The 27,622-nt window shown below is 36.4% G+C and overlaps 1 protein-coding gene and 1 pseudogene across 1 annotated transcript in view; both read left to right on the forward strand.

Moving 5' to 3' along the window:
• Lyst (lysosomal trafficking regulator) overlaps positions 1–27,622 on the forward strand; it is a 157,074-nt gene that overhangs the window by 93,838 nt on the left and 35,614 nt on the right. The window contains exons 31-40 of the mRNA XM_026413069.2: positions 3,989–4,195; positions 10,990–11,166; positions 11,714–11,790; positions 12,065–12,253; positions 14,610–14,755; positions 14,833–14,929; positions 15,877–15,938; positions 18,209–18,264; positions 21,378–21,530; positions 25,182–25,426. Of these exons, the coding sequence (XP_026268854.2) occupies positions 3,989–4,195; positions 10,990–11,166; positions 11,714–11,790; positions 12,065–12,253; positions 14,610–14,755; positions 14,833–14,929; positions 15,877–15,938; positions 18,209–18,264; positions 21,378–21,530; positions 25,182–25,426 (1,409 nt within the window). The remainder of the gene's footprint in view (positions 1–3,988; positions 4,196–10,989; positions 11,167–11,713; positions 11,791–12,064; positions 12,254–14,609; positions 14,756–14,832; positions 14,930–15,876; positions 15,939–18,208; positions 18,265–21,377; positions 21,531–25,181; positions 25,427–27,622) is intronic.
• On the forward strand, positions 12,973–13,072 carry LOC113200234 (U6 spliceosomal RNA; annotated as a pseudogene).

Consider the following 27,622-nt stretch of genomic DNA (forward strand, 5'->3'; position numbering starts at 1 on the left):
CTTGGTTTGAATCTCTGTACCTTCCTCTATCCCGATGACTCTTAAGTTTGTTTTTTTATGTTATCCCATATCTCTTGGATGTTTTTCTCATGATTTTTTAGCAGTCTTTCTGAGTTGGCTAGGCTCTTTTCAAGATGATATATTTTGTCTTCATTATCTGATGTTCTGGCTTCTACTTGCACCACTCTGTTAGTGATACTCTCAATTGAGTTTTTAATTTGGTTTATTGTTTCCTTCATTTCTAGAATTATTGTTTGATTTTTTTTATAATCTCTATCTCCTGATAAAGATGCTTAACTTCTTCTTTTCTCTGTTTATGTAATTCATTTTCAATGTGTTCTTTCACTGTTTGGATTTGCTGTCTCTTATCCTCTTTAAGGTTCCATTCCATCTGTCTAAGGTATTCCTTGAGTTCTTTATATGACCATTTTTCTGATGACTGTAGGTCCTCCTGAATATTTAGGCTGTCCTTCATTGTTTGTACTCCTTTTCTTCCTTGCTTTTTTATGCTGCTCATGTTACTTCTTATTCTGTTTGACTGCTGAGTTAGTGTTTACTCCTATAAATTTATTTGATGCTTGGAGGAAAGATATTAGAAGGGAAGGGAAGAAGTCACTAAAGAGAATGAGAGTAGGCAGGTCAAGGAAGGGGGAATAAGAAAATTGAAAAGAAATGAAAAGACAAAAGAAACAAAAAAAAGAAAAGAAAGAAAGAAAGAAAATGATTTTTTTACAAAAATAATGATAATAAAAAAGATGAAAATTAAAATTTTAAAAAATAATAATAATAATAAAATAAAAAAATTAAAAACATTTTTAAAAAGTTAAAGAACAACATCAAAAAAATGAAAATGAAAGAAAAAGAAAAAAAATAATAATAAATGCATTCATAGAGTTCGATTAACTTCTCTTCCAGTAGTTGGAGCTGTGTCCATTGTGCCAAGCTTCTCCTGTCAATAGGTGGGAACCAATCACTGTGCAGCAGCTCTTCCTCCCAGACAATCCTGAGTGTCTAGGGCCTTCTCTTGTGTTTCCTCAAGCCAGGCCCCGCTCACCTGTAACGCTCACCACAATACTGGCTACACGCCAGGTCTGCTGCTCCTGGGAGCCCTGTTTTCATGAACGCCTGGGCATACCCTCCCTGTTTGCCTCCCTTAGACTCTAAGTTTGTAGAGCTTGGGGCTGAGAACCCCCAGCGAATTTGCTTGCCCTCCGGTAGCCACGCCCCCGGTAGCTGGTGCAAGAGACCTCAGTTGTCAGCACTGGTGGGAGCGGTAGCTGGGAGTTCTGCGCCGCGAGCCCCGCACCACTCTTGATTCCCTCGGTCTGGCTATCGAGCTCACAGGAGAGCTGGGAGGGGCCCTTACGGGAGAGCTGGGAGGGGCCCTTAAGGTTTCCCTGCTGTGTGGAGAGAGATGGCTAGGGGATTACACACCTGTCTCGCTGGTTTCAATGAAGTTATCTCCTCCGCCCGTGATGTCAGTTCTCTGCCAAGGTGGTATCCCATGCAAATGGTGACCCTTCATTCCCTTTGCCGGGTGAACAATGCAACGGGTGGGTCCTGACTGTCTTTCCCAATCCCCGTTTCAAACCTGTGGCCACTGCCTATGAAGGCTCGGTTGGCTTTTACCTCTAAGTTCAGAAGGGCCGACCAGTTATTTCAGCGGGATCGTTAGTGCTGAGTCACGAGAAGCAGGTGAACCGGAGCTTGAATGCAGCCGATCCGGCCTCGGTGTGTGTGTTCTGAGGGGCCCAGACTGTTCGCCCCAGATCCACGTCAGCTCAGCATTGCCTAGTGATCCTGCGCAAACAGCATTTAAACAATTTATGGCTCCCTATGCGGGCGCAGCTGAAGAGGTCAGAGACTTGATATCTCCGTTCCTGCCCCCATGTTGGATCTCCTCAATGATATTCATGTTACCCTTACCACTTCCTGGCATAAGCAAGTTCTTGGGATTATACAAACTGCTGCTTCTGTTTCCAGACCAGATTTCTAGAAGTGAATCCCTGCCGCCGTCGCCGCCCCCTCTGGGCCGCGGCCTCCGCCCCTCCTCGGCCCTACGCCCGGCCCCAGCCAATGCGGCTCTACGGCCCCCTCCTCCGGAGCACGGGTCCCCTCGCAGTGGGATGCAGAACGACCCCAGAGCAGGCTCTGCCCGAAGGTGCAGCGGCGAACAGGCAACCGAGGCACTCGAGGCCACGGTCCAGCCGTCGGAGGACGGGGCTCGGCAAGCAGTGTCAGTCTTCCGCTCGCCTGGCCTGAAGAACAGGCATTTCAGCCACTCTCTGCGGCCGCCATGTTCTTGACCCTGAAAGCCTTTTTCTAATCTTGTAGTATAGGAAGATCAGTATTAGAAAGAGGAACGCTTTGATGATTACTGAGATATTAATCAACAGCCTGTTTGTTTTGTTTTGTTTTTTCCCTATAGATGGCACAATACCTTTATTTTATTTATTTATTTGTAATGTGGTGCTGAGGATTGAACCCAGTGCCTCACACGTGCTAGGCAAGCGCTGTGCCACTGAGCCATAACCTGAGTCCATATCAGCCAGTTTTTAAAGTACTTTACTTACAGCCATACTCTTGAGTTTCTGAATTTTGAAGTTTAGATCTTAGAGTAAACACACCCAACACCTTAAAAATTATTTAGAGAATACTGGCGGCATCAGGTTCCATTTATTGTTATCTCACCTGGGCTTCCATGGGTCATTTACGGATAATCCTGAGGAACAAATCAGTCAGTTCATGCCATAGATAACTAACACTGATCCAGTTCTAGCAGAACTCGTAAATCATGACTCTGGCAGTCTCTAATCTAAACTAGATTTTAGTGTCCAGCTCTGAACAGCAAAACAAACTGCAGACTCGTCTAGAATTAAGTCACTCATACAGAGCTCTTAGGACTTAGAGTAATTGGGAAGTCATTTTCCAAACTCAGAATCAACTCCAAAATGTACTGGTTCCAATTTTGAACTCAAGGCAAGTGATTTAACGAGAAGTCGGCTAGCTTCAGTGATTGAAACAACCTAGGTAGTCATTTGTTAGGGCAAATTGATGGTCAGCTTATATACATTCTTAATTTGTGAATGTTATGCTAAATGTTGTGGTACTAATTCTTTATTATGAATCCTTCCCCTTATTGCAAAGTGAAAGTGGGTGTATCTGCCATTGCTCTTTGATAATTTTGTTTTTGGTTTAATTTTTAATTTACAATACTAAGCCCTTGGTAATTTTTTAAATGGCATAAGCCTTTAGCTTTTTCATCCATTTTTCTCTTTTTTATTGATAAAATGTGTGTAACATAAAATTTACCATTTTAACCACTTTAAAGAGCACAAGCTTGTGGCATTAAGTAATTCATGTTTTTGTGCACCACTATCTCTAGAACTTTTTCGTTATCCCAAACTACAACTGTTCCTATTAAACAATAACTCCCATTACCCAGTCCCACCCACCCTCAATAACCACTTTTAATCTAATAATTTGACTGTTCTAGATGCCTCATATAAGTGAAATCACATGATATCTGTCCATTTGTATGCAGCTTATTTTATTTAGCATACTGTTTTCTGGGTTCACCCATGTTGAAATATGTGTGGGCACTTGACTGCTATTTAAGACTGAATAATATCCCCTTGTATGTATAGACTGCATTTTTTCATACATGCATCCATTAATGGATGTTTGGATTATTTCTACTTCTTGGCAATTTTGAATAATGCTGCTATAAATGTCATTGCACCTCCATCTCGCTTAAACTCCCACCTATATGGGTACAATATGTCTAACTTTGAATATTGTTTTAATTCTAGAATTTTTTAAAATCTAGAATGAAATGTATGTATGTCCATTAAAAGACTTATACAAAAATATCCATCACTGTTGGACTCAGCTTGTTTACTTTCTTCTTTCATCTTTAGGGCTATATGAGGTTTGTATATTATCACTTAAGAAGTCTGATCCTAATTCACTCCTATTTTGATTTAAGGGTTCAAGTAAAGTCAGTGGTTCTAAGCAGCAGTGGACTAAAATTCTATCGTCTTGTAAGGAAACCTTCCGAATGCAGCTTGGAAGACTACTTGTGCATATTTTATCACCAGCCCACACTGCACAAGAAAGAAAGCAGATATTTGAAATAGTTCATGAACCAAATCATCAGGAAATACTGAGAGACTGTCTCAGCCCATCCCTGCAAGTAAGTATCTCAGCATTTGATAAAAGTAAGTAAGTAAAGTTTTCAAAACAATAACTGAAATTAAACTGTATTTTTATGATTAATGTCATGAATATAATATTCTTAACAAACTATTAACCTGAGGTCTTTCTTAGATTGTTTTATGCGGGGTTGATTTGGTTTCTCTGTTTATTTCCCAATCTTTTTTCAGTGCTTAAATTAGGAAGTTCTATATCTGAGTTCTTGTAAGATCCTTTGTAATTTATTATCATATCTTGGAGTATTTTTTAAATAACTGGAAGCCTTTTTAAAAGTATTTTATTATCTATGAAACACATATACTGAGTATCTCAAGTAAAAGTACATACAGCATATATCAAAAAATGTCCAGTCAATTATGATGAAAAAAATTGGAATGATCAAAAGCAGTTAAAAAGAATATTTAGAATATAAATTCTGTCACCTTAAGAGTGACCAATGGAGCCAGGCATAGTGGTACATACCTGTAATCCCAGTCATTCAGGAGACTAAGGCAGGAGGATCACAAATTCAAAGCCAACCTCAGCAATTTACCAAGGCCCTAAACAACTTAATGAGACCCTAAATCAAAAAACAAATACAAATGGCTGGAGATGTGACTCAGTGATTAAGTGCTCCTGGGTTCAATTCCTTGTATAAGAAAAAGCAATCAATGGAGAGTTTAAATGGTACATTGAACCATTTTGGAAGTCTGCTAAATAGTTTCTTATAAAATTAAACATATGCAAACTCTTGACCCTATGCAATTTTCAGATATTTACCCAAAAGAAACTAAAATGTATGTCCATAAAAAGACTTATACAAAAATATCGACGTCAGCCTTTTTCATAATAGCCAAATCCTGGCAATAACCTAAATATGTACAGAGGCAGATGTATAAGCAATGTGTGGTGTGTTTGTACAGCAGACTGCTGTGCAACAACAGTAAAGAGGAACAGATTACGGATAGCCCTGCCCTCGTGGTTGAATCTCAACACAGCTGAGTTGGTGAGGGGACAGCCAAGCACAAGTGACGCACAGTCTGTAGTCATTCATATCAAGTCCAGGAACAGGAGAAACTAAGTATGGTGATAGGCTTCAGGAAAGCAGTGTCTGTGGAAGTGTGGTGGGGAAAGGAATTGCCTGGAAGGGGTCATGAGGGAGATTTTTAGGGTGATAAAAGTAAGACTCCAATAGCTTGTTTTAGGCAGTGGTTACATAGAGCAGAGGAGAGAGAATAGGCATGGGAGGGGGACAAGAGAAAAAGGTGGGTCGTGAGTTGCAATCAGATTCCACGCTTGTGTGAATTTGTCAGGATAAACCCAACTACTATGTATGTAAAACTCTAATTAAAAAAAAAAAAAACTCCTAGAAATAAGCATTTAGTATCTATTTGTAGATTTTATCATAAGTTGTTCCTCAATAAAGAAGTTAATTGATGTCATATTTTAAAAGAACAGGCATCCCTTTAATGCCTAGAAAACTCAAATACATCATATAGGGTTGAGACTCTCCTGGGATACCCTCAGGCACTCTTTCCCACTGAGACTCTCAAGTGCACCAGGGCGCTGATTATCTTCCTTTTCCCAAAACAGCATATTGTCTCCTGTTCCCTTCTGTGGAAAAATTTGAGGTGGTGTTTTTTCTTTCCTTTTACTCAGCAATGTTTCTATCCATTAAAAACCAACTCTGGGGGCTGAGGCTGTAGCTCAGTGGCAAAGTGCTTGCCTTGCATATGTGAGGCACTGGGTTCGATCCTCAGCACCACATAAAAATTAAAAAAAGATATTGTGTGTCCATCTACAACTAAAAAAATATTTTTAAAAAAATCAACCCTGGTGTTAGCAACCCTCTTTTCCCCATCAGTTGCCTCCTCCTAGTCCACGTGTCAGTGACATCACTGTTGGACTCAGCTTGTTGACTTTCTTCTAAATCCATTTTGTCACCAGGGCCAGTCACCTACCCGCTGTGTCTCTCAGATGCATCCCCTTCTCTTTGGTCTGCCTTCCCAGTCTAGCTCAGACTTTGCCAGTTTCCTTGCTTACTGTAATAATCTTCTTGCCACTTCCACACCAAATTACTGCACCTGATTTTTAAAAGCTTCTTATGGGAGCTTTCAAACATATCTATAACCTGGGAGAATCAGGAAAGGGTTCCCTAGGACTTTACCCAGCTATGTTTTTCTTTGTAATATTTTGAAGCAAATCCCAGGTATCTAATCATTTCACCTAGAAATACCTCAATTTGTATCTATAAATGGTAAAGATCTTTTTTACCTGACACTCTCCACAATATTAATAGTAATTTATTATTACCACTTAATACCCAATCAGTATTGAAATTTTCCCAATTTTCTTCTAATTTTTTTAAATAATTAATTTGCTTGATTCTGGATCCAAGCAGTGTCCACATTTTGCATTTGTTTGGTGTCTTAAATATTTTTAATCTACATCAATTCTCTTCCATCATTGTATTTTTCAGGGTCACTTATTCTGTAGAGTTTCTCACATTGCAGATTTTACACAGTGACCATACCCTGTGGCTCTGGATCACAGGCTGGGCTGGATCCCCGTGTTCTTGTGTTGTTCTCATTTCAGTGCAGGAGGCACAGACTGTCTGATTGCTTTGCTTTGCCTGATCCATCCAGTCTGTAGTGTACCATCCATCTTTAACCTAATAGCATACCAGTCATGAATGATAATTGCCAAATTCTGCTTCTCCCCTAGGAGTTAGAAAATAGTCATTTCCCTGAGTTTCTCATTCCTTTACTATCTATTTGTCAAAATTCATCATAGAGAAAAACTTTCCCTTGTCAATTATTTGACTACCTTAAAATATAGTCAGTGAAGGAAAGGCAGAATAAATGTTTGTTTCTACTGTTTTTCTTTTAATTGTGCTGGGGGTGCAAGCCCGGCAAACATTCTACAATTGAGTTACTCCCCCAGCCTGTGTTTCTTTTCCTATTTATTAAATTTTAAAGTAATGAGTTGATTCCCTTGTAGTCTCTAACTTTTATATTGTTTTAATTTGAGGGATCTTTATGGACTCAAGTAGTATAAATTAAATTCTATGTGTTTTAGTCTATTAAAGTTATTATTATTTTTTTTAAATTTTTTTTATTGTTGGTCGTTCAAAACATTACATCTTTCTTGATATATCATGTTTCACAATTTGATTCAGAAGGGTTATGAACTTCCATTTTTACCCCGTATACAGATTGCTGAATCACATGGGTTACATCAGTTACATTTCCATTGATTTTACACATTGCCATTCTAGTGTCTGATGAATTCTGCTCTCTATCCTATCCTCTACTATCCCCCCTCCCCTCCCCTCCCCTCTTTTCTCTCCACCACCTCTACTGTAAAACATTTATTCCACTTGTATTCTTCTTCCCTTACCCCTCACTTCCTCTTGTATGTAATTTTATATAACCCTGAAGATCAAATTCCTCAATAGGACACCCGTAGCGCAAGAGTTAACAAATGGGACTTACTCAAACTAAAAAGTTTTTTCTCAGCAAAAGTTATTATTATTTGATATTCAAACTAATGCTGCAGAGATTGAAGTTTTTGTGTCCTTTTAACATGGCATTTTCCACTTTTTACAAGTTAACAAGATGAACTTCCTTGATTTCTGGTACAGAAAGATGTCCCAGGTCTCCTGTAGATTTTCTTTCCCACAACCTGAACCATACTCCCCAGAAATCCCTGTTCTTCTTCTCAAGATCACAGTATTTAGGGACTATAATTCTAGGTACTAAGTGCATTCATTTCCTCTTAGTTTTTATTTCTTCTCAGTCACTTTAGTGGACAAAGCTAGGAAATAGGTAATTTTTTTTTTTTTTTTTTAGAAAGAAAAAGAAATCATGAGTTCATCTGGTAACTTTTTTCCTTTTTGTGGATTTTATGTTTGTAGTTCTTTTTATTAATGTTGACAATTCAGATGACATTAACATAATTACTTGCTTTATTTTTCTGTATGTATACCATTTTTAAAATAAGATGTCACTAACAATTATAATTAGTGATGATAACTAATATTACCACTAATAACAATCCCACTAGATGTAACTTAAGATTCTTTTGTGGTTCTCTTTGTTCTTAGGTTACTATCAGGAGTATACATTGAAAATGAAGTATTATAAAATCACTTAAAATAGTTTATTTGGTTATGCCATCAACTTTAACCAACTAATTAGGTTCTTTTTATTTTCTATTTTTACAGATTCCATTGGGTTTTTGTTTAATTTTTAAATTTAAAAAAAATTTTAATTTGTTTAATTTTCCCAAAGCAGAATTGTGAAACAGCATATTTAGAGAGCTTCTGGCTTTTTACTTGTGCCCTCCTCTCCTCCTTCTCCCTATAGGTAGTGTGTTCATTTAGTTTATTTCTGTTGAAGGTATAACCAAGTCTGTCCACAAACACACACATGCCTCTGTCGGTATCACCCCCTCTACTCAGCCTACAGGAAGGTAGTAAGCAGAAAAGCCTCTTCTGCCCTTACTTGCTTCACTTAAGAGTGTCTCCACAGGTTGTTATGTGGTGGTGTGCTGAGATTTCACCTGCATACCAGATAGCCTCCATTTGTAGTCTGCTTGGATCTTAAAGCCCCACGCTGTTTGTCTGCTATAGCAGATCAGTTTGTAGCCTCCACTCCTTCTAGGTAGTTCTGTCACTTCTTTTGTTGCTTCTTCACATCCTGTGCAGCCTACTGCCATGCTGTTTTATGCACAATGCCCTCTCCTGTGTCCATGAGCCCCTTTCCCTCTTCATCCCTAGACCCAGCTCACTCAGTAGCACCTTCAAAACCATCCTCCCTTTGTATGGTCCACTTAGAACTCTTCCTTCTGAGAACCTTCATTGAAAATTTTTATTTTATGCCCTTTAGCGTTTTATTATTTTGTAGGGATACATGTTTAATAGAGTCGGTTCCTTTTTGTTTTTGAGCTTAAGTCTTGCTACTGTTGCCCAGGCTGGTCTCAAGCTCATAGTTTCAAGACATTCTCCTACCCCAAGCCTCCCAAGAAATCTGTTTTGTGAGGGCTAATTAAAAAAGAAAAATGTTTGCATCTACCCCCTATAACACCTTTTATAGTCCCAGAAACTATAATCAACAATTGATCGGAGGATGTTAAAATGAGATATTAGGAACAAGTTAGTGTTAAAGAAAATAATGTGTTTCTTTGCATATTCAGAATGAATAAAAACATTTCTGATAGTCTTTCAAGATAACTTTAGAATGCCACCAAATACTAAACTGAAATATTTTACAAGTTATATCAGGAATGCTACTTTTAAGACATGTATATTCCAGTCATTTACCATTTTTCTTTATTTGCCAACTCTTCAAGCTTTTACTCACATAGCACCTGTTCCTTTTCCTCTTTTGGTCAGTTGACAGCTGTCTTATGACTAATGCAACTAAATGTTGCATTAAAATGAGCTTTGATATTTTCACCATTGCCTGTGTTCATCTTAGCTTCGGGGAAATTACATGATGTGATTCCATGTTAATTTAAATATTGCCCAAAATGTAATCATTTCCAGATCCATCTGTTGACATTTAATACTGTTCTCAGTTTAAAATGTCATAAAAGCAAATACAGTGGTATTGGTATCAATGCAAAATTTTAAAGCAAAATGGACAAGTTTAAATTGTTGACAAAATTTATATATTGTATACACATTACCATCTGATATAATACCCATAACATGGAAGAGTCACTTTATTCTATTTATTTATTTATTTTTGTGGTGTTTTTAAATTTTTTTATTAATATATGACAGCGGAATGCATTACAATTCTTATTACACATATAGAGCACAATTTTTCATACCTCTGGTTGTATACAAATTCACACCAATTCATGTCTTCATACATGTACTTCATACATGTACTTTGAAAAGCATGAGCCCAAGTTGGGTTTCAGTTTGGATTGCAAAGAACAATTGTCTACCTTATGTAATGCTCTAATTCTGGTTGAGGGGCTGCCTGTAGAAGACTGACCCAAACCACTCCCCTGGACAAGCGTGTGGAACTCGGTGCTCAGATCTCGCTGGCTCCAGAGCTTTCCACCTCTTGCTCTCTCTGAAAGCAGTGAATAGATGAGCCAAGATAGGCTTTGTTTTGGAAATTTCACCAACTTCTCTTCTACTGAGCAAAATCAAAAGAAAAGGAATGGAAAAGCATATTTCTTTCACATTTATGGTTTTTTAAAAAAAGTTTCCCTTCTTTCTCTGAGAAAAACCAAGAAGTCTTTTTCTGTATCCCCAGCTGTAGTCCCATATCTTTTATTCCTTTAACAAATCCTCTCCAAAATTCTGTCCCCAAAAGTTAGCTAGCTAGTGTTCTGATTTTTAACCTCTTAAAATGGAAAATGTCAAATATACAGAGATAGACAGAATAATATAATGAACACTATGTCACCATCACCTGGATTTAACATTCATTAGTGTTTTTATTGTATTGGAGTCGTGTCTTCTTTTTCTAAGTTATTTTAAAGTAAAATATGAAAATCATGGCATTTTCTACAATTTTTGTTTAAAGGCGTTTTGTTCTGCAATAATAACATCATTACACCTAACAAAATCAACAGTTATTCTGTAATGTTATCAAACATCCAGTGCCTAATTAAATTTTTTTCATTTGTTCCTGGAGATGTCTTTTGTACCTGATGTATTCAGATCAGATTCAAACAAATCAGTGTAGCAATTTAATCTAATTTACTATTAAATAATTTATTTGGAATAAATAAAAATTCCTTATTACTAAAAAAAATATTATTTTTTTAAAGCATGGAGCCAAGTTAGTTTTGTATTTGTCAGAGTTGATACATAATCACCAAGACGAGCTGACTGAAGAGGAACTAGACGCAGCAGAACTGCTGATGAATACTTTAAAATTATGTGGTCACAAGTGCATCCCTCCCAGTGCACCATCAAAACCAGACCTTATTAAAATGATCAAAGAGGTGAGTCAGTGGAACCATGATTGTTCCCATTACCATTGAGTATAATTTTGAAAAATGTTTTAATTGTAGAGTATCACTGATGGTAAACTTGAAGCGATTTTTTTTTTTAACTATATGGTGCTTTTTCACTTTGAGAGAAAAAATGTAGGTATTTTAAGGAGCTTTTTATTCTCTGTAGTCATCCTTGTCCATTGTCAGTAGCCTTCAGCAAAGGGAAGATTCTTATAGTGATAAGCAAGTTGATCCATACCTTGAGTTATGGGTTCTTCAGTAAAAAGGCAAAATAGGGGAGCAGGTGGCATTGTTACTCCATCCAGTTTAGAAGTGAACTCTTCTACCTTCACTTCTGTAACCCAAAGCATGAAGTAACAAAGGAGAGTGCTAGCATTACTTAGGTGCCTTATGTATTTTAATATCCTGGTCTCCTGAAGATATTTTTTCTTGGGTTAGCTTGGTTTTAAAATTAGTTTCTTAGCCTCCATACCATAACATTGGCACATGACGAGAAAGAAATTTTATGTAATATATTATCATACAAATCTTTTAGGAACAAAAGAAATATGAAACTGAAGAAGGCATGAACAAAGCTTCCTGGCAGAAAACAGTTAATAATAATCAGCAAAGGTAAGATTTTATGTGTTCCAAAGTCATATCCTGTGGGGATCATTAGGTCTCATGTTTACTTTTAGCTTTTCTGGTTTGGTTTGGTTTTTGATTTTCTGAGATTTTGGGTGGTAGGGCAGAGATCAAACCCTGGGCCAGGTGCATACCAGGCAAGAACTCTACCACTGAGCTATACTCCCAACCCTCATGTAATCTTTCAGTTTAAAAGTACTGTGTTTTGATAAGTATTTAATATTCCATATTCACTTAACTTATGAACAATCTTATTATTTAGTCTCTTTCAGCGTCTGGATTCAAAATCAAAGGATATATCTAAAATAGCTGCAGATATCACACAGGCAGTGTCTCTTTCCCAGGGAATTGAGAGGAAAAAGGTGATCCAGCACATCCGAGGAATGTACAAAGTTGACCTGAGTGCCAGCAGACACTGGCAGGAGCTCATTCAGCAGCTGACACATGATAGGTGAGCAGGGGAAGCAGTTTAAAGTTGTTTACCTGTGGGTTTTGTAAGTGGGTGTTAAACACTGTTTTCACTCAGGAATTCACATTCACAAAATTGTTTCAATAGTTTAAACATTTTTTTGCTTAATCACAAGTGTTTTCTTTTTTTTTTTTTTTGAAGAATAATCATAAGAGTTTTTTTTTTTAATTCTTGGAGAAAAAAAGGGGGGGCATTAGCTCTTTCAGACATAAAATTGACTTTAATTTTAAAATACAGTCTTTGCAAATGAATAGGAAAATTACTGAAGTAGGATAATTGAAAAAAGTGATCTTTTTCTAGCTAAGACTTGTTTAATGTGATTTAGAAGATGCATTATGAAAAGAGGGAAATTTAAGTATTATTTTTTAAATTATTCAAGAAAATTGATTCGTATGACTTAGGATACTAAAATACATTATTACATGCTGAGATAAATTATAGGTAGATGAAAGAATTAAACTAAAAAAGTTTATAATGTGGAAGAAAATAGAGCATCAACTCTGAAGAAGCTCTAATGCAACAGAAAAAACTGGAAAGAAATTATTGGTTTTGAACTTTAACTTTTTGCTAGTGTAAAGATGAAAAAGCATTGAAGTCTATTTTTAGCAAGTTTATCAAAGAGTTAATATTTCTATTGTTTGGAAACCTTATGCATATTTGAAAGTAAAATATCATAATCCCTTAATTTCAAAAAAGCAAAAGCACAAACAGCACGTGTACTAAAATTGGAGCAATACAGAGAAGGTTGGCATGGCCTCTGCACAGGATGACACACAGATCTGTGAAGCATTGCATATTTTAAAAAAAAGATATGAACATACTTCTCATGTGAAACAAATAGAGCTAATAAGCAAATGAGAAAGCATTCAGTATTGCTGGAGGCTAATTTGATTTTTTTAAGCTTTTAGATACCCCATTTTACTTTTTACATTAAAAATATTTTTTCAGGGGCTAGTATCCATAGCAAGATAGTAACTGAGAATATTAATTGTCCTTGGGCAGAGGTCTGGTGGCATTGTACACTGTGACAATTTATGTCAGAACCCCACATTCTTTTTGTTTTGTTTTGTTTTTGTACTGGGGATTGAACCCAGAGACTCTTAACCACTGAATTTCATCCCCTGTCCTTTTATTTTGTATTTTGAGACACAATCTCACTGAGTTGCTTAGGGCTCGCTAAGTTGCTGAAGCTGACTTTGAACTTGCAATCCTTCTGCCTCAACCCCCTGAGCCCTTGGGATTATAGGCATGTGCTACCATACCCAGCTTCCCTACAAACATTTTTAACTCTAAAAATGTTTTAGTGATTCCATCATAAGGAAAATATTCAATATACATAAGACAATAAACATAAAGGTTTCCATCTCTGTATCATTCACATTAGTGAATTGATTGAAAAGAATGTAAATGAAGAGTACTAGAAACATGGTTAAATACATCTACGTCATGGTTCGTCCACTCAGTGTAATATTCAGCAGACACTTGAAAAGATGATAATGAAGGTTATGCTGTGTTCAGTGAAAGAAGGCAGGGCATAGAAATATATATGTAATAGCTATAACTGCAAATTAAAAACAGATGCATATTTAAAAATGAAAGAATCTAAAGTTTAGGGTATTAGGACTAAGGGTGATTTTTCTCTTATTTCTTTCTTTTTTTAATATTTAATATTTAATTTTAATATTTTTTTTAGTTGTAGTTGGACATAACACCTTTATTTTACTTATTTGTTTGTTTTTTATGTGGTGCTGAGGCTCGAACCCAGGGCCTCGCATGTGCTAGGCTCTACCACTGAGCCACAACCAACCCCAGCCCTCTTATTTATTTCTAAAAATATTTTAATACTTAATATTTAATATTCTTGTCAGCTAAAATATAAATTTATTTTAAAACATTTTATATATGATACATATCACAAAAAGAAGCTAATTTTTTATATTAGGTAATAGACACAATGGGAAATGTAAAAAGTTAACTTGGAAAAAAGTTTTTTTCATTAGTTAAACATATAAAATCTAATGTGTTATATTATGTTGCTAAAGTTTTCATAGTAGGGGTAATATGTCCTTTTTAAAAATTGAGTAGACACAAGAAACTAGAAGCAGAGCTTGCTCCAGAAGGGTGCTCAGAAACTGGGACTCAGGAGCAGAAGGATACATATTTTTTATATTATTCTTTTGTTCTATGTATATGCAGTCCTTAGCCTAAATATCTAAATACTGTTTTTTTTTAATTTAATAGATTCATTGCTATTTATTTACTCAGTTTCTATTGTGATTTTTAAGGCTGTAAGTCCTTGGTGGCCAATTAAAATGTTCCTTTTTTTTTTCACTTTCAGAGCTGTCTGGTATGACCCCATCTACTATCCAACTTCATGGCAGTTGGATCCCACAGAAGGGCCAAACCGAGAGAGGAGACGTTTACAGAGGTGTTATTTAACTATTCCAAATAAGTATCTACTGAGAGATAGACAAAAATCAGAAGGTAATAGTGGCTTCTTCCTCAGCACATTAATATGGCAGATTATGGTCATTAGATAATGTGTATGTCCTCCCCAACAGATGTGGCCAAACCACCACTCTCTTACCTATTTGAAGACAAAACTCATTCTTCTTTCTCTTCTACTGTCAAAGACAAAGCTGCAAGTGAATCTATAAGGTAAATTTTAATCCATATCCACAGACATTCACTTTCTTGTGAATGTATGGGTTTTTTTGTAGCATTGCTGTAATATTCATTTTATAAATTGCTGTGGTTTTAAGAAAAGTCCTAAACAAGAGAGGCTCAAAACAGGACATGGTTGGATAACCAAATTCTAAATGGCATTACTGATAGCACAGTCTGTTACATCTCAGTTGTCATACTGTGTCTGACCTTTGTTAGCATACTTATATTTTTGTAGTTGACTTTTTTTTGATAGCTCTATAGAGTAGATAGAGGTGCTGGTGATCTCATCAACAGGCAATATATTGTAGCAATTAAAGGTTCAAATTCCAGAACCAACTCTTCCTAGTAATCTAATCTTGGGCAAATTACTTATTAGCCTTTCTCCCTCAGTTTCCTTACCTATTAAAGGAGGGAAATAATCATACTCAAATTTTCATAGCATTGAGTGTTATGTGTGTCAGTGTATATTAACTATTGATAGTATTATCACTACAGTTGCTGTGGTTGCTATTATTATCATGCCTATTTTATATATAAAAAACTAAGCCTCAAAAAAATAAATAACTTGACAAAAGAATAGAGAATAAAACTTTTCTGACTCCAAGATTCCCTAGTATACTAGGTTTTCTTTATGTATTGAAGTATCAGTAGCATCAAACAATATCTATTTTTTACTGAATATCTGAGACATTGAAGTCTCTTTTACATAGCCAAACCCTTATACTGTGTATTCAGGAATTATAAGAATTTCTAAAGTGTTCAGTCTTTTCCTCCTCCACTGGAATGTTAAGACATAATATTGCCCCGTGGGTTTTGACAAGATACCTCATGCTATTGAAACTCTAGTTCACTTTGCTGAAATCTTCCACTAGATAAAACTTACACTCTAAAAGTGGTCAAAACATTTAATCGCAGTGATTTTAAATATGTTTTGCCAGAGTAAATCGAAGATGTATCAGCGTTGCACCATCTAGAGAGACAGCTGGTGAATTGTTATTAGGTAAGTCAATTTTGAAGAATTTTATATACAGTTTATCCTTAGATAATTTGAAGTGTTTTGACACATTTACATTATATCAGATAAACTTTCTCTAATACCACATGTCTATGACATTATATAGACAATAGTTTCCCATGATCTACAGGAGATACATCTTAGACCCTGAGTGTGTGCCTGAAACCATAGAGCGTACTAAACCCAGTGTATACTTTTTTTCCCTGTATACACATACCTATGATAAAACTTTGTGAATTAAGCACATTAAAGATTAACAACAGTAACTAAAAATAAAATAGAGCAATGATAACAATATTTAATAATAAGTTATGTGAATAACTCAAAATAACTCTCAAAATATTTTATTGTACTTTCATTTTTTCACCTGAAAGGAAACACTTGTGGCTTCTCTTTGGTACATCTGAATTTCCAGCATCACCATTTTTTTGCTTGGGGGCCACTATGAAGCTGAATAAGTGTTATTTGAATGCACTGTAATACCACAAGAGTCAATCTGATAACTGGGATGGCTACTAAGTGACTAATGGACAGGTAGCATATATAGCATGGCTGCACTGGACAGAGGGATGATTCATGTTTCAGGCAAAATGGAGCAGGACAAGGTTTTATCATGCTGCTCAGAATAACATGTAATTTAAAAGTTATGACTTAAAGACTTATTTCTGGAATTTTCCACTTAATATTTTTGGACCATGGTTTACTATGGGTAATGGCAACCATCAAAAGCAAAACCACTGATAAGGAGGGACTAGTATAAAGCTTATGACTCATAAATTATAAGAAATTATATCTTGCCCAGGCACAGCAGCACATACAGTCAGGATGCTAAGGTAGTAGGGTCACAAGTACAGGCCTGGCTGGGTAACTTAGTGAGGTCCTGTTTCAAAATAAAAAATCCAAAGGCTGGTGGTGTGGCCCAGTGGTAGAGCACCTCTGGGTTCAACCCCCAGAACTAGAAAGAAAGAAGGAAGGGAGGAAAGAAAGAGGTGGAGGGAGGGAGATGACATTTGGTTTCTGAAAACACATAATTAAAATTTTAATGAATCTGATGTCTTCATATGTGCACATTTTAAATCTAATCATTCCTTTTACAATATACCAATTTAGACTTTTAAAATAAAAATATATTGGTATACTTATATTTCCTACTATTTTAACAGATACACTTATACATAAGACATATATATTATATACCTTGATATTTTTCATAATTTATATTCCTTCTTGTGCTTCTGAGAGAAAAGCCAAGATTGTTAATTCATAAATACTTTTATAGTTAAATTTGATGGGGATTTTTTTTCCCTCAAGAAATGAAGAAATAGTTATAAATACTTGGTCTCTAATCCTTTAAAGAACCATGAGCATGCTGTCAGCCAGTGGTGCTCAAAGCTGGTCCTAAATCAGCAGCATTCAGCATCACCTGGGAACTTACTAGAAATGCATTCTTGGTCCCCACCCAGAACTCCTGAATCAGAAACTCTATGGAGGGTGGAGTCTGTGTTTGGACGAGTTCTCTGTGACTCTAAGGCACACTCAAATTTGAAAAAGCTGCAGCCTCCATGGTCCAAGATGGAGTTCTGAGCTCGCTGGGACTGAGCCCCACCATCCCAAGGATGGAGATATCATCCTTCTCGGAGTCAGCTATGCCACTGCTGCATGGGCCCCCAGAACTCAAGGGTGATCAGCATGCTGGCAGCAGAGCCCCAGGGAAGTTCCTAACATTTTAAAACATGGTATGTGTTAGCAACAGGCAGACTAGGAAGCAGAAAAAAAAAATGGGAGCTATTTTGCTCTATTGAATGTTTCAATCGTTAAAACAACTAAGGATTATTATTAATCCTCTTTTGCTAGAAAATTTGGTTTACTCCTTGACCTAAATTAGTGTTTGACAAAACAAAGCAAATCAACGTGCTTGTAATATAAAAAGCATAAAGATAATAATAAATAGCCAATATTTATGTAGCATTAAGTGCCAGACACTACTGATAAGCATTTTTATATATTTTAATTTAATTTTCACAATAATTCTATAAATTACAGCCTCCCCCACAACACACACATCTTTTTGTTAATAGACACATTGAAGTTAAGTAACTTGCCCAAGATCTTATGGATACCATTTAAAAATATTTACTGAGCGCTGGGAACTGTGTCTAGGTATGGAGTTCAAAGTAAGCCCAAGGACTCCAGAAGTACTGCTTTAATCATATCTGATAACAGTGTGTGTACATTTGTAAACTCTTACTCTGCAGGTAAATGTGGAATGTATTTTGTGGAAGATAATGCTTCTGATACAGTTGAAAGTTCGGTGAGTAGAGGCTTAAGTTTTTACTTACATTAAGCCTAAACAAATTTCAAAAATATATAATCCATTATGAGAGAGCAGGCAGAACTATTATGGCTTATCTATTGTCACTCTGTGTATAGATTGATCTAAATGACAAACAGTTTTAAAAGGTAATTTTAAAAGGAAGATTGTGCCATCTCCTCTGGCTTGTGCAGGCCCGAGTCTCTCTGCAGTTACTATTATGTCTCATATTCTAAAGTGCTCCTCTTACTTCAGTTTATGTCCATTCTGTCTCAGCAGTGTCCTTAGTAGCCACAGTAGCTACTCCCCACCACTCCCAATTTACTATTAAGTACCTTAAGAAAGAAAAATTTTGTGTAATTGAATAACTTAAGTCATCAGGATATTCACGTAGCTTATTCTCTGGATATACCGATACTTTATTATTATTAGAAAATAAATTTTCTAATTATTATTAGAAAATAAATAAATTATTAGAAAATAATGAAAAGAACTCTTAAGCCAGGCATGGTGGCAACCGCTTGTAATCTCAGCAGCTCTGGAGGCCAAGGCAGGAGGATCATGAGTTCAAAGACAGCTCAGTGAAAGCGAGGAGCTAAGTAACTCAGTGAGACCCTGTCTCTAAATAAAATACAAAAAAGGGCTGGGGATGTGGCTCAGTGCTTGAGTGCCCAGAATTCAGTCCCCAGTACCAAAGACAAAAAAAGAACTCTTAATTCATATTTTCCTATAGTAAGTCTTTTTAATCCATTTGAATTACTTTGTATACCATTAAAGTATTTTTTGAGATTCCTATAATAAGAGAAATAAGGGTTTTTGTTTTAGAAAAATCCTAAAGCCTTGAATTTCTAAGGCTATTAAATAAGATTACATATGGTTTAATGATGACTATATTTTTAATGTAATTAATTAATGAAAACATCAAATTTGATTATAAAACCAATAATGTGAAAAAGTCAAGAAAATATTTAATGTAGCCCCCCAAATTGAGAGGCATTCTTTCCTGATTTATATAGAAATTAACTCAGGGTTTGTCCCAGTTAGTAAAAGTATAGTTATTTTTCAAGATGTATCTTTTTATCAACCAAATAGTTTCATAGTTGATATATGAGATAACATTTTCCTGTGTCCAGAGATGACATTTTCCTTCTTTTAAAGACTTCTGAAAATGCCTTTGCTTTTTGATAGCTTGAAGGACCTTTCCTTCTTCAGTGCATTTATGGTATTATTTCATCCTATATGACATTTACTATCTTGCATTTTAAGCATTTGTACAGTTTTATTTCATGCAGAGCACTTAACAAGTATCTTGCACAAGGATGTTTAGTTGTGTGTGTTGAATTGAATTGACATTGAAGCTAAACAAAGGAATTTCGTTTAAATCTGAGAATATTGTGCTTTCATTAAAATTTTTTATTTTATTTATAATTTATTGACTCTGTTCTAAAAATTATTTGGGACCCAGGGAAAACATAGAATATAGCAATTCAAATTTTAAAAATTTAAACATGCTTTTGAAAATGGAGAATTTGGAATAAAATATTAATTGCAATTGAGTTCTAAATTTCACTCTGAGTTTCCTGTTGGCTGACACAAAAGGAGTAGACAAACATAGTTTTTCAAAAGTGAAAATTAATAGGGGGAAAAACTAGGAGGCACTTTATTTGAGGATTTAAAGTCTTATACTTATTACAAACATTTTTTGTGATTTCTCTATTACAAGCATTGAGTAACAATTCATGTATTCAGTTTTAATTTATAAACTATTAGACTCACATTGTTTCAGTTTTTCTTGGTTTTATACTTTGGAAGGAGACAGTAATGGTATGATGTGTAGGACCCATGGCTCTACCTCTAATTCCAGAATGTGGGGGATTGTCTGAGCAGGCTAGGATTAGGGCTTTCCAGGGGTCACTTTTTCAATCTCCCCCAGGTACATGGGAAGGGTCCCTGGCTCTGGTGGGTATTGGTCTGTGAGAATGCCATACTAGTCTCAGCGGTGTTCCTCCAGAGACCCTGGTTTGCCTTTGCAGGGTGGCTCTAAGCACAGGAGCTGCATCTCACAGCTTGGAGGTCTCCAGGCCATGCAGACAGGCTACTCTGACTCAGACCCATGTGTGGGCATGGCGTCTGAATTCTCAGAAGCCTCTTTCTGTTCTCCACACAACTCAGATCAAGGAGGGACACTTCCTGATATTCTCTGCACATTGGTTTTGTCTGTACTTTTGCTGGGAATGTGTCTGGTCATGGATTTTAGCTTTCTGAAAGAGTCTGGGCTCAACACTCTGATTCCTGAAAACACAGGCGTTATCTCTTGTATGTTATAGATGTTCATTCATTTCATTTCTGGAACCAGGATTAGTGCATACATGTATATACCTACAAACACACACATAACCAGGCAGCCAAAGTGTGACTTCTGCTCGCCCCCCCGCCCCGCCCCAGGGATTTCATTTACTTTTCTTGTAGGCTCAGGTATGCATTTAAAAGATTTGCTTAGCAAAAATAGTTAACCTGAAAAGACTACATAGTTATGGTTCTAACTATATGATGTTCTCCAAAAAGTGAAACAGGGAAGAGCTTAGTGGTTGCCAGTGTTAGGAGGGATGAATAGGTCAAGCCCAGAGGGATTTCAGGGCAGTGAAACTGTTCTGAATATTTCTTTAATGGTGAATACATGTCACTTTACATTTGCCAAAACTCATAGAATGTATACCAAGAATGAAGCTTCATATAAATTGAAGACTTCAGGTAAAAATAAGAATCAATACTAGTTCATTAATTATAAGAGTATTCCACATGCAATGTAAGATATTAATAGCTGGGAAACTGAGTGCAAGCAGCTGTGGTGCTGGGAGAGAGGGCACATGGGAACTCACCTGCTCAGTTTTTTGTAAGTTTAAAACTGACCTAAAAAGAAGTCTTAAATTTTTTTTATTCCTAAGTTTTATCTAGCATTTAAAGTGTTTTATAGTGGGAGAGTATTCATCTTATCTTTCATTTTGCTACAAAAGAAGGATTTTTCATTTCATGTTGATATTTTTTAAATTTTTTAATTAAAATTCTGATTTATATTTCATGTAAAGCAAACACTTCTATTTCTTTTGTCTTAGAGCCTGCAGGGAGAATTGGAACCAGCATCATTTTCCTGGACATATGAGGAAATTAAAGAAGTTCACAAGCGTTGGTGGCAACTAAGAGATAATGCTGTAGAAATCTTTTTAACAAATGGCAGGACACTTCTGCTAGCATTCGATAACACCAAGGTAAATCCAGCTTTATAAATAGATTTATATTGTTTAAGTAATCCCAAGACCAATATCTCTATTCATGATGATTAGGTGAAAGTTTATTTTATTTAAACTTCAGCTCACTGTTCTGAAAGCCCCCAATTTTTTTTTTTTTTTTGTCTTATTTCTTAGTCCTAGTTAAAGTAAACTCTTGGCTATATGAGCATTCTTTTTGACCTTCAAAATTGCATTAAATTTGGATTTCCCAAAATGACTGAAAGAAGTACTTCAGCTTTCTCAGTGCTGCAGTTGTCCATCTGGGACAAGCCTTCTCTTGACCCACGTCCTTCAGCCACTGTTTCTCTGCTTTCCTTATAAAGAACCCCCTGGGGCACTTGGGGCACCTGTCCTCTATCCTCCCCTGCAGAAATGCTGCAGTCGCTTCCTTCTCACTACTATGGTTAGGGCCACTAGGGCCAACATGTTGCTAAACCCTGTGCTTGTTTTTCCTGGTCCTTGTCTTACTGGGCCTGTTCGCAGCGGTTGATGCAGATGATTGCTCTGTTCTTCTTAATGAAAACCTTCTCTGGGCTTCTGGGCCACCACTTCCTCTTGATTCTTCTTTTCTTTCATCAACCATTTCTACCCAGTCTTATTTGAAGATTCTTCCTGGAGTGGCTCAGGACTCATTCTTCAGGCCTCTTCTCTTTTTCTCTAATCTATGGCATTAAAATGCCTTCTGCATCCTGACAATCTACAACTTGTTCTCAGTACCTTACATCTTTATCTTCAACACATAAGTGACACACTCAAATGTTAACCCCAGCTTGGCCTCTCCATTTGGAAGTTACTGATTGGCATCTTAAATGTAACATGTAGCAAAATGAACCTCTAACATCCCTGCTTCACCACACCCTCCTAGCTTTCCCCATCTGAATACTTGGCAACCATCTCTGTGACATCTAGGCCAAAATCCTTGAGATTATCCTAGGCTTACAGTTCTTTCATCCCCATGTCTATTCTTTTAGAATACATCCAGAATTTTTTCCTCTGATACCATCCTGGTCTAAGCCTCTATCTTCTCTGCCTCTTAACTGGCCTCCCATTTCCATACACACTCCACTCCAGACTGCTCTTGACACAACAGGTGGAGTGTGTTGGGTCATGCTGTTCTTCTGCTCGAAACCCTCCAGTTACTTCCCATGTCACTCAGCCCTTACAGTAGCCTAAAAAAGCCCTGAATAATTGTGTACCTTGTTAACTCTCTGACCTCATCTTCCACCATTCTCTCCCTCACACTCTCTGTTCCATCCATGGTGATTTGGCAAGCTTTAGAATTTTTTTAATTTGTTTTAGTTGTTGATGGACCTTTATTTTATTCATTTATTTATATGTGGTGCTGAGAATCCAACCCAGTGCCTCTCACATGTGAGGCAAGTGCTCTGCCACTAGGCCCCAGCCCAGCCCAAGCTTCTTCAGATTTAAGCTACAAGTTTGGGTTATTAAACTCTGGTTCTACCTGTTCCAAGACTACAGCCACAGCTTCTCATTGTTGTCACTTTCTTTTAGTTCCATCTCTTACTCTCCCGCCTTGTGGCTCTTCTTCCTATGCCTGAGCATTTACCATGAGTATTTTGCATGTTGTTAGCAAAAGCTTGGCTTTTCTGAGTTTTTTTCCTCCCATGCATTACTAACTGACATTTTTTTTTATTGGTTGTTCACAACATTACACAGATCTTGACATATCATATTTCATACATTACATTCAAGTGGGTTATGAACTCCAAATTTTTACCCCAAATACAGATTGCAGAATCATGTCGGTTACACATCCACAATTTTACATGATGCCCTATTAGTAACTGTTGTATTCTGCTGCCTTTCCTATCCTCTACTATCCCCCCTCCCCTCCCCTCCCATCTTCTCTCTCTACCCCACCTACTGTAATTCATTTCTGTCCTTATTTTCTCATTCCCCTCACAACCTCTTATATGTAATTTTGTATAACAATGAGGGTCTCCCTTCATTTCCATGCAATTTCCCTTTTCTCTCCCTTTCCCTCCCATCTCATGTCTCTGTTTAATGTTAATCTTTTCTTCCTGCTCTTCCTCCCTGCTCTGTTCTTAGTTGCTCTCATTATATCAAAGAAGACATTTGGTATTTGTTTTTTAGGGATTGGCTAGCTTCACTAAGCATAATCTGCTCTAGTGCCATCCATTTCCCTGCAAATTCCATGATTTTGTCATTTTTTAATGCTGCGTAATACTCCATTGTGTATAAATGCCACATTTTTTTTATCCATTCATCTATTGAAGGGCATCTGGGCTGGTTCCACAGTCTAGCAATTGTGAATTATGCTGCTATGAACATTGATGTGGCAGTATCCCTGTAGTACGCTCTTTTAAGGTCTTCAGGGAATAGTCCGAGAAGGGCAATAGCTGGGTCAAATGGTGGTTCCATTCCCAGTTTTCCCAGGAATCTCCATACTGCTTTCCAAATTGGCCGCACCAATTTGCAGTCCCACCAGCAGTGTAGAAGAGTACCCTTTTCCCCAGATCCTCGCCAGCACTTGTTGTTGTTTGACTTCATAATGGCTGCCAATCTTACTGGAGTGAGATGGTATCTTAGGGTGGTTTTGATTTGCATTTCTCTGACTGCTAGAGATGGTGATCATTTTTTCATGTACTTATTGATTGATTGTATGTCCTCCTCTGAGAAGTGTCTGTTCAGGTCCTTTGGCCCATTTGTTGATTAGGTTATTTGTTATCTTATTGTTTAATTTTTTGAGTTCTTTGTATACTCTGGATATTAGGGCTCTATCTGAAGTGTGAGGAGTAAAAATTTGTTCCCATGATGTAGGCTCCCTATTTACCTCTCTTATTGTTTCTCTTGCTGAAAAAAAAAACTTTTTAGTTTAAGTAGGTCCCATTTGTTGATTCTTGTTATTAACTCTTGAGCTATGGGTGTCCTATTAAGGAATTTGGAGCCCGACCCCACAATATGTAGATCGGAGCCAACTTTTTCTTCTATCAGACGCAGAGTCTCTGATTTGATATCAAGCTTGATATCAAATCAGAGACTAAATGACATTTAATTGGTTTAGAAGAATCAGAATACTCTTTTACTGTGACAGAACTTTTGTGAATCTCTACAAAAAAGAGTTCATATTTGTTTTCATTTATTACTGGAAATCCCATTTACCTAAGATATTCCACTTGATTTTTAAGAGAGAAGTGTTTTCACTCCACATTACAGATGTAACTCAGCACCAAGTCTAAGCAGAAGCACAGACCACATCTGTTCTAAGCTGGCTCAAGACTCCAGTGCAGAGCCCTGCCCTTCCTAATGCACCATGTCATATTTATCCAAAAGGAAATTCTTTTTTCTTATTGACATTTCATTAACTTTATGTAGGGCACTTTCCTGCATAGGTTTTCCTTAGAAATTATTAACAGATAATTATTAGGAGATTTTTCTAGCAGCAAAGCATAATAACTAAGAGCCCTGCCTCTGGAGGAAGACCTACTCTGAATCTCAGTGTTCCACCAGTTCATTTTATTGAAGAAAACCTTTTTTCTTGGAGGACTTGGGATTGGTAGCATGTTTTTAATGTTACAGTTCTTTGTGGGGAAAGGGTGTCAATAGCCTAAACAATATCTGGGTCTTTTTTTTATCCTTCCCTTTTAGGTTCGAGATGATGTGTACCACAGTATACTCACAAATAACCTACCAAACCTTCTGGAATATGGCAATATTACTGCTCTGACAAACCTGTGGTATACTGGACAAATTACCAATTTTGAATATTTGACTCACTTAAACAAACATGCTGGCCGATCCTTCAATGATCTCATGCAGTACCCAGTGTTCCCGTTTATACTTGCTGATTACATTAGTGAAACCCTCGACCTCAGTGACCCCTCTATTTATAGGTGAGTAAAAAAAAAAAAAACCCTTTTGATTTCATCCAAACATAGTATTTATGTCACTAAGATTTTTTTACTATAAAATTCAAACAGGCACAAATATAAAATGGCTGTATAATGAAACCCCATATTCTTATCACCCCAATTCAACAATTATGAATTACAAAATCTTTATGATCTAGGGATGGCAAAATGGTGATTTCTTATTCTCTCATTTCTCATAAATTAGAAGAAAGTGTGCAAGATAAACCTAGGATATTTTGTTGTGCCAGAGAATAAAAAAACTAATATTGTATTGTCAAAAGGGCACAGAAACAAACTGAAGTGGCTCTCATTACCAAAGATAGGACAGTCTGAGAATCAGAGAGAACAACGACTGCAAGAAATTAAAATACATTGAAATGAAAAGATAGGTTAAGTTCCTAACTACCCAGGTTAAGTATCTTTAGCTGAAATGCTGGAGTCTAGAAGTGTTTGACATCTTTAAGACTTGCATAGCTTTTACCAGTTGAGCATCCCTAATCCAAAAATCTGAAATCTGAAATGCTCCAAATCTGATTTTTAGTACGGTGCTTAAAATATCTTGAATTTTAGAGCATTTCAGATTCCAGATCTTCGGATTAGAAATACTTAATTTATATCTTTTAAAAGGAAAACAAGACAAACAAAACAAAATAAACCTCATTGGTCCATTAGTGATTATACTAGAGTATCAGTTTCTTAGTTTGAAATTTGAGAATTAAAGGACATGAATTCAGCATTTTTCTGCCTTTCCTAAATGAACTGTATTTTAAGTAACCAAAATTGGCCTAGTTCATGAGAGAATACTGTGTTTATTTAGCTTGATTTTTTTTTCTCTTGTGTAATTTAAGGAAAATTTTTTTCCAAATATTCCACTTGGTATATTAACCTATCTTAATTATAACTGCCAAACAAAAAGGGAGGGGTGCCTGACTCAGACAGTTCTCAAGAAATTGGGTTCATCTTAATACATTGTCAATTTTAAAAAGAACAAGTGGCATTTTTATACAGTGCAGTGACATTTAAGCATTTTATGCATTGCTGGTATGAAGAAATTTGCTCTTTCTAAAAGGCAGTTTGACAATGTCTATCCAGAGAACTTAAAATGTGCATACTCTGTATAGCAATTTAACTTCTAGGAATTTTTTCTTAGAAAATACTGAAGGATGTGGGCTCTACCACAAAGACTCCCATTAGCCATAGGTTTCATGAACCTAGGAACCACTTCTGCCTGGATCATTGCATTTTTTTGGCATCTGGTTCTGCTTGCAAAGATTTAGCCACAAGTATAGTCCTCAAATCATTTTTTCAAAGTAGCTAAAATTTAGAAAAAAAAAACCCTAAATGCCCAACACTAGGTTTAATTAGATTGTTACATGTTGTAGCTATTAAAACAATACCATAGGGCTGGAGATGTGGCTCAAGCAGTAGTGCATTCGCCTGGCATGCGTGCGGCCCGGGTTCGACCCTCAGCACCACATACAAACAAAGATGTTGTGTCCACTGAAAAAAAAAAAAAAAACAACTAAAAAATAAATATTAAAATTCTCTCTCTCTCTCAAAAAAAAGAATTAATTAAAAAAAAAAATACCATAGCCAGTCATAATAGCACACACATGTAATCCCAGTGACCCAGGATGCTGAGGCAGGAGGATTGCAAGTTGGAGGCCAAACTTAACTTAGCAAGGCCCTAAGCAACTTAGTGAGACTGTGTCTCAAAATTAAAAAGGGCTAGGAGTTCCCAAGGGTTCCCCAATACTATATATATATATATATATATATATATATATATATATATATATATATATTATATGTCAGCATTGAATTTTTTTTTACTTTAAAAAACAGTAAATATGTGTATAGATCAATGAAAACAATCTGGGCAAATATATATGAAAATAATTACCTGTGAGTAGTAGTATTGCAACTGATTTTTTAGTTTATTCTGTTTGCTCAATGATAATTTCTGATTTGTCAGCCACAACAATTACTATAAATTACATGGCAGGATTTTTTTTTTAATACCTTTATTCTATTTACTCATTTGTATGTGATGCTGAGGATCAAACCCAGGGCCTCACATGTGCTAGGCAAGCACTCTACCGCTAAGCTATAGCCCCAGCCCCACATGCCAGGATCTTAAACAAGATTTTCTCTGATTTTGAGATGTGAATTCATATT

Source organism: Urocitellus parryii, chromosome 9 (assembly GCF_045843805.1).
Source record: "Urocitellus parryii isolate mUroPar1 chromosome 9, mUroPar1.hap1, whole genome shotgun sequence".
Lineage (NCBI taxonomy): Eukaryota > Metazoa > Chordata > Mammalia > Rodentia > Sciuridae > Urocitellus > Urocitellus parryii.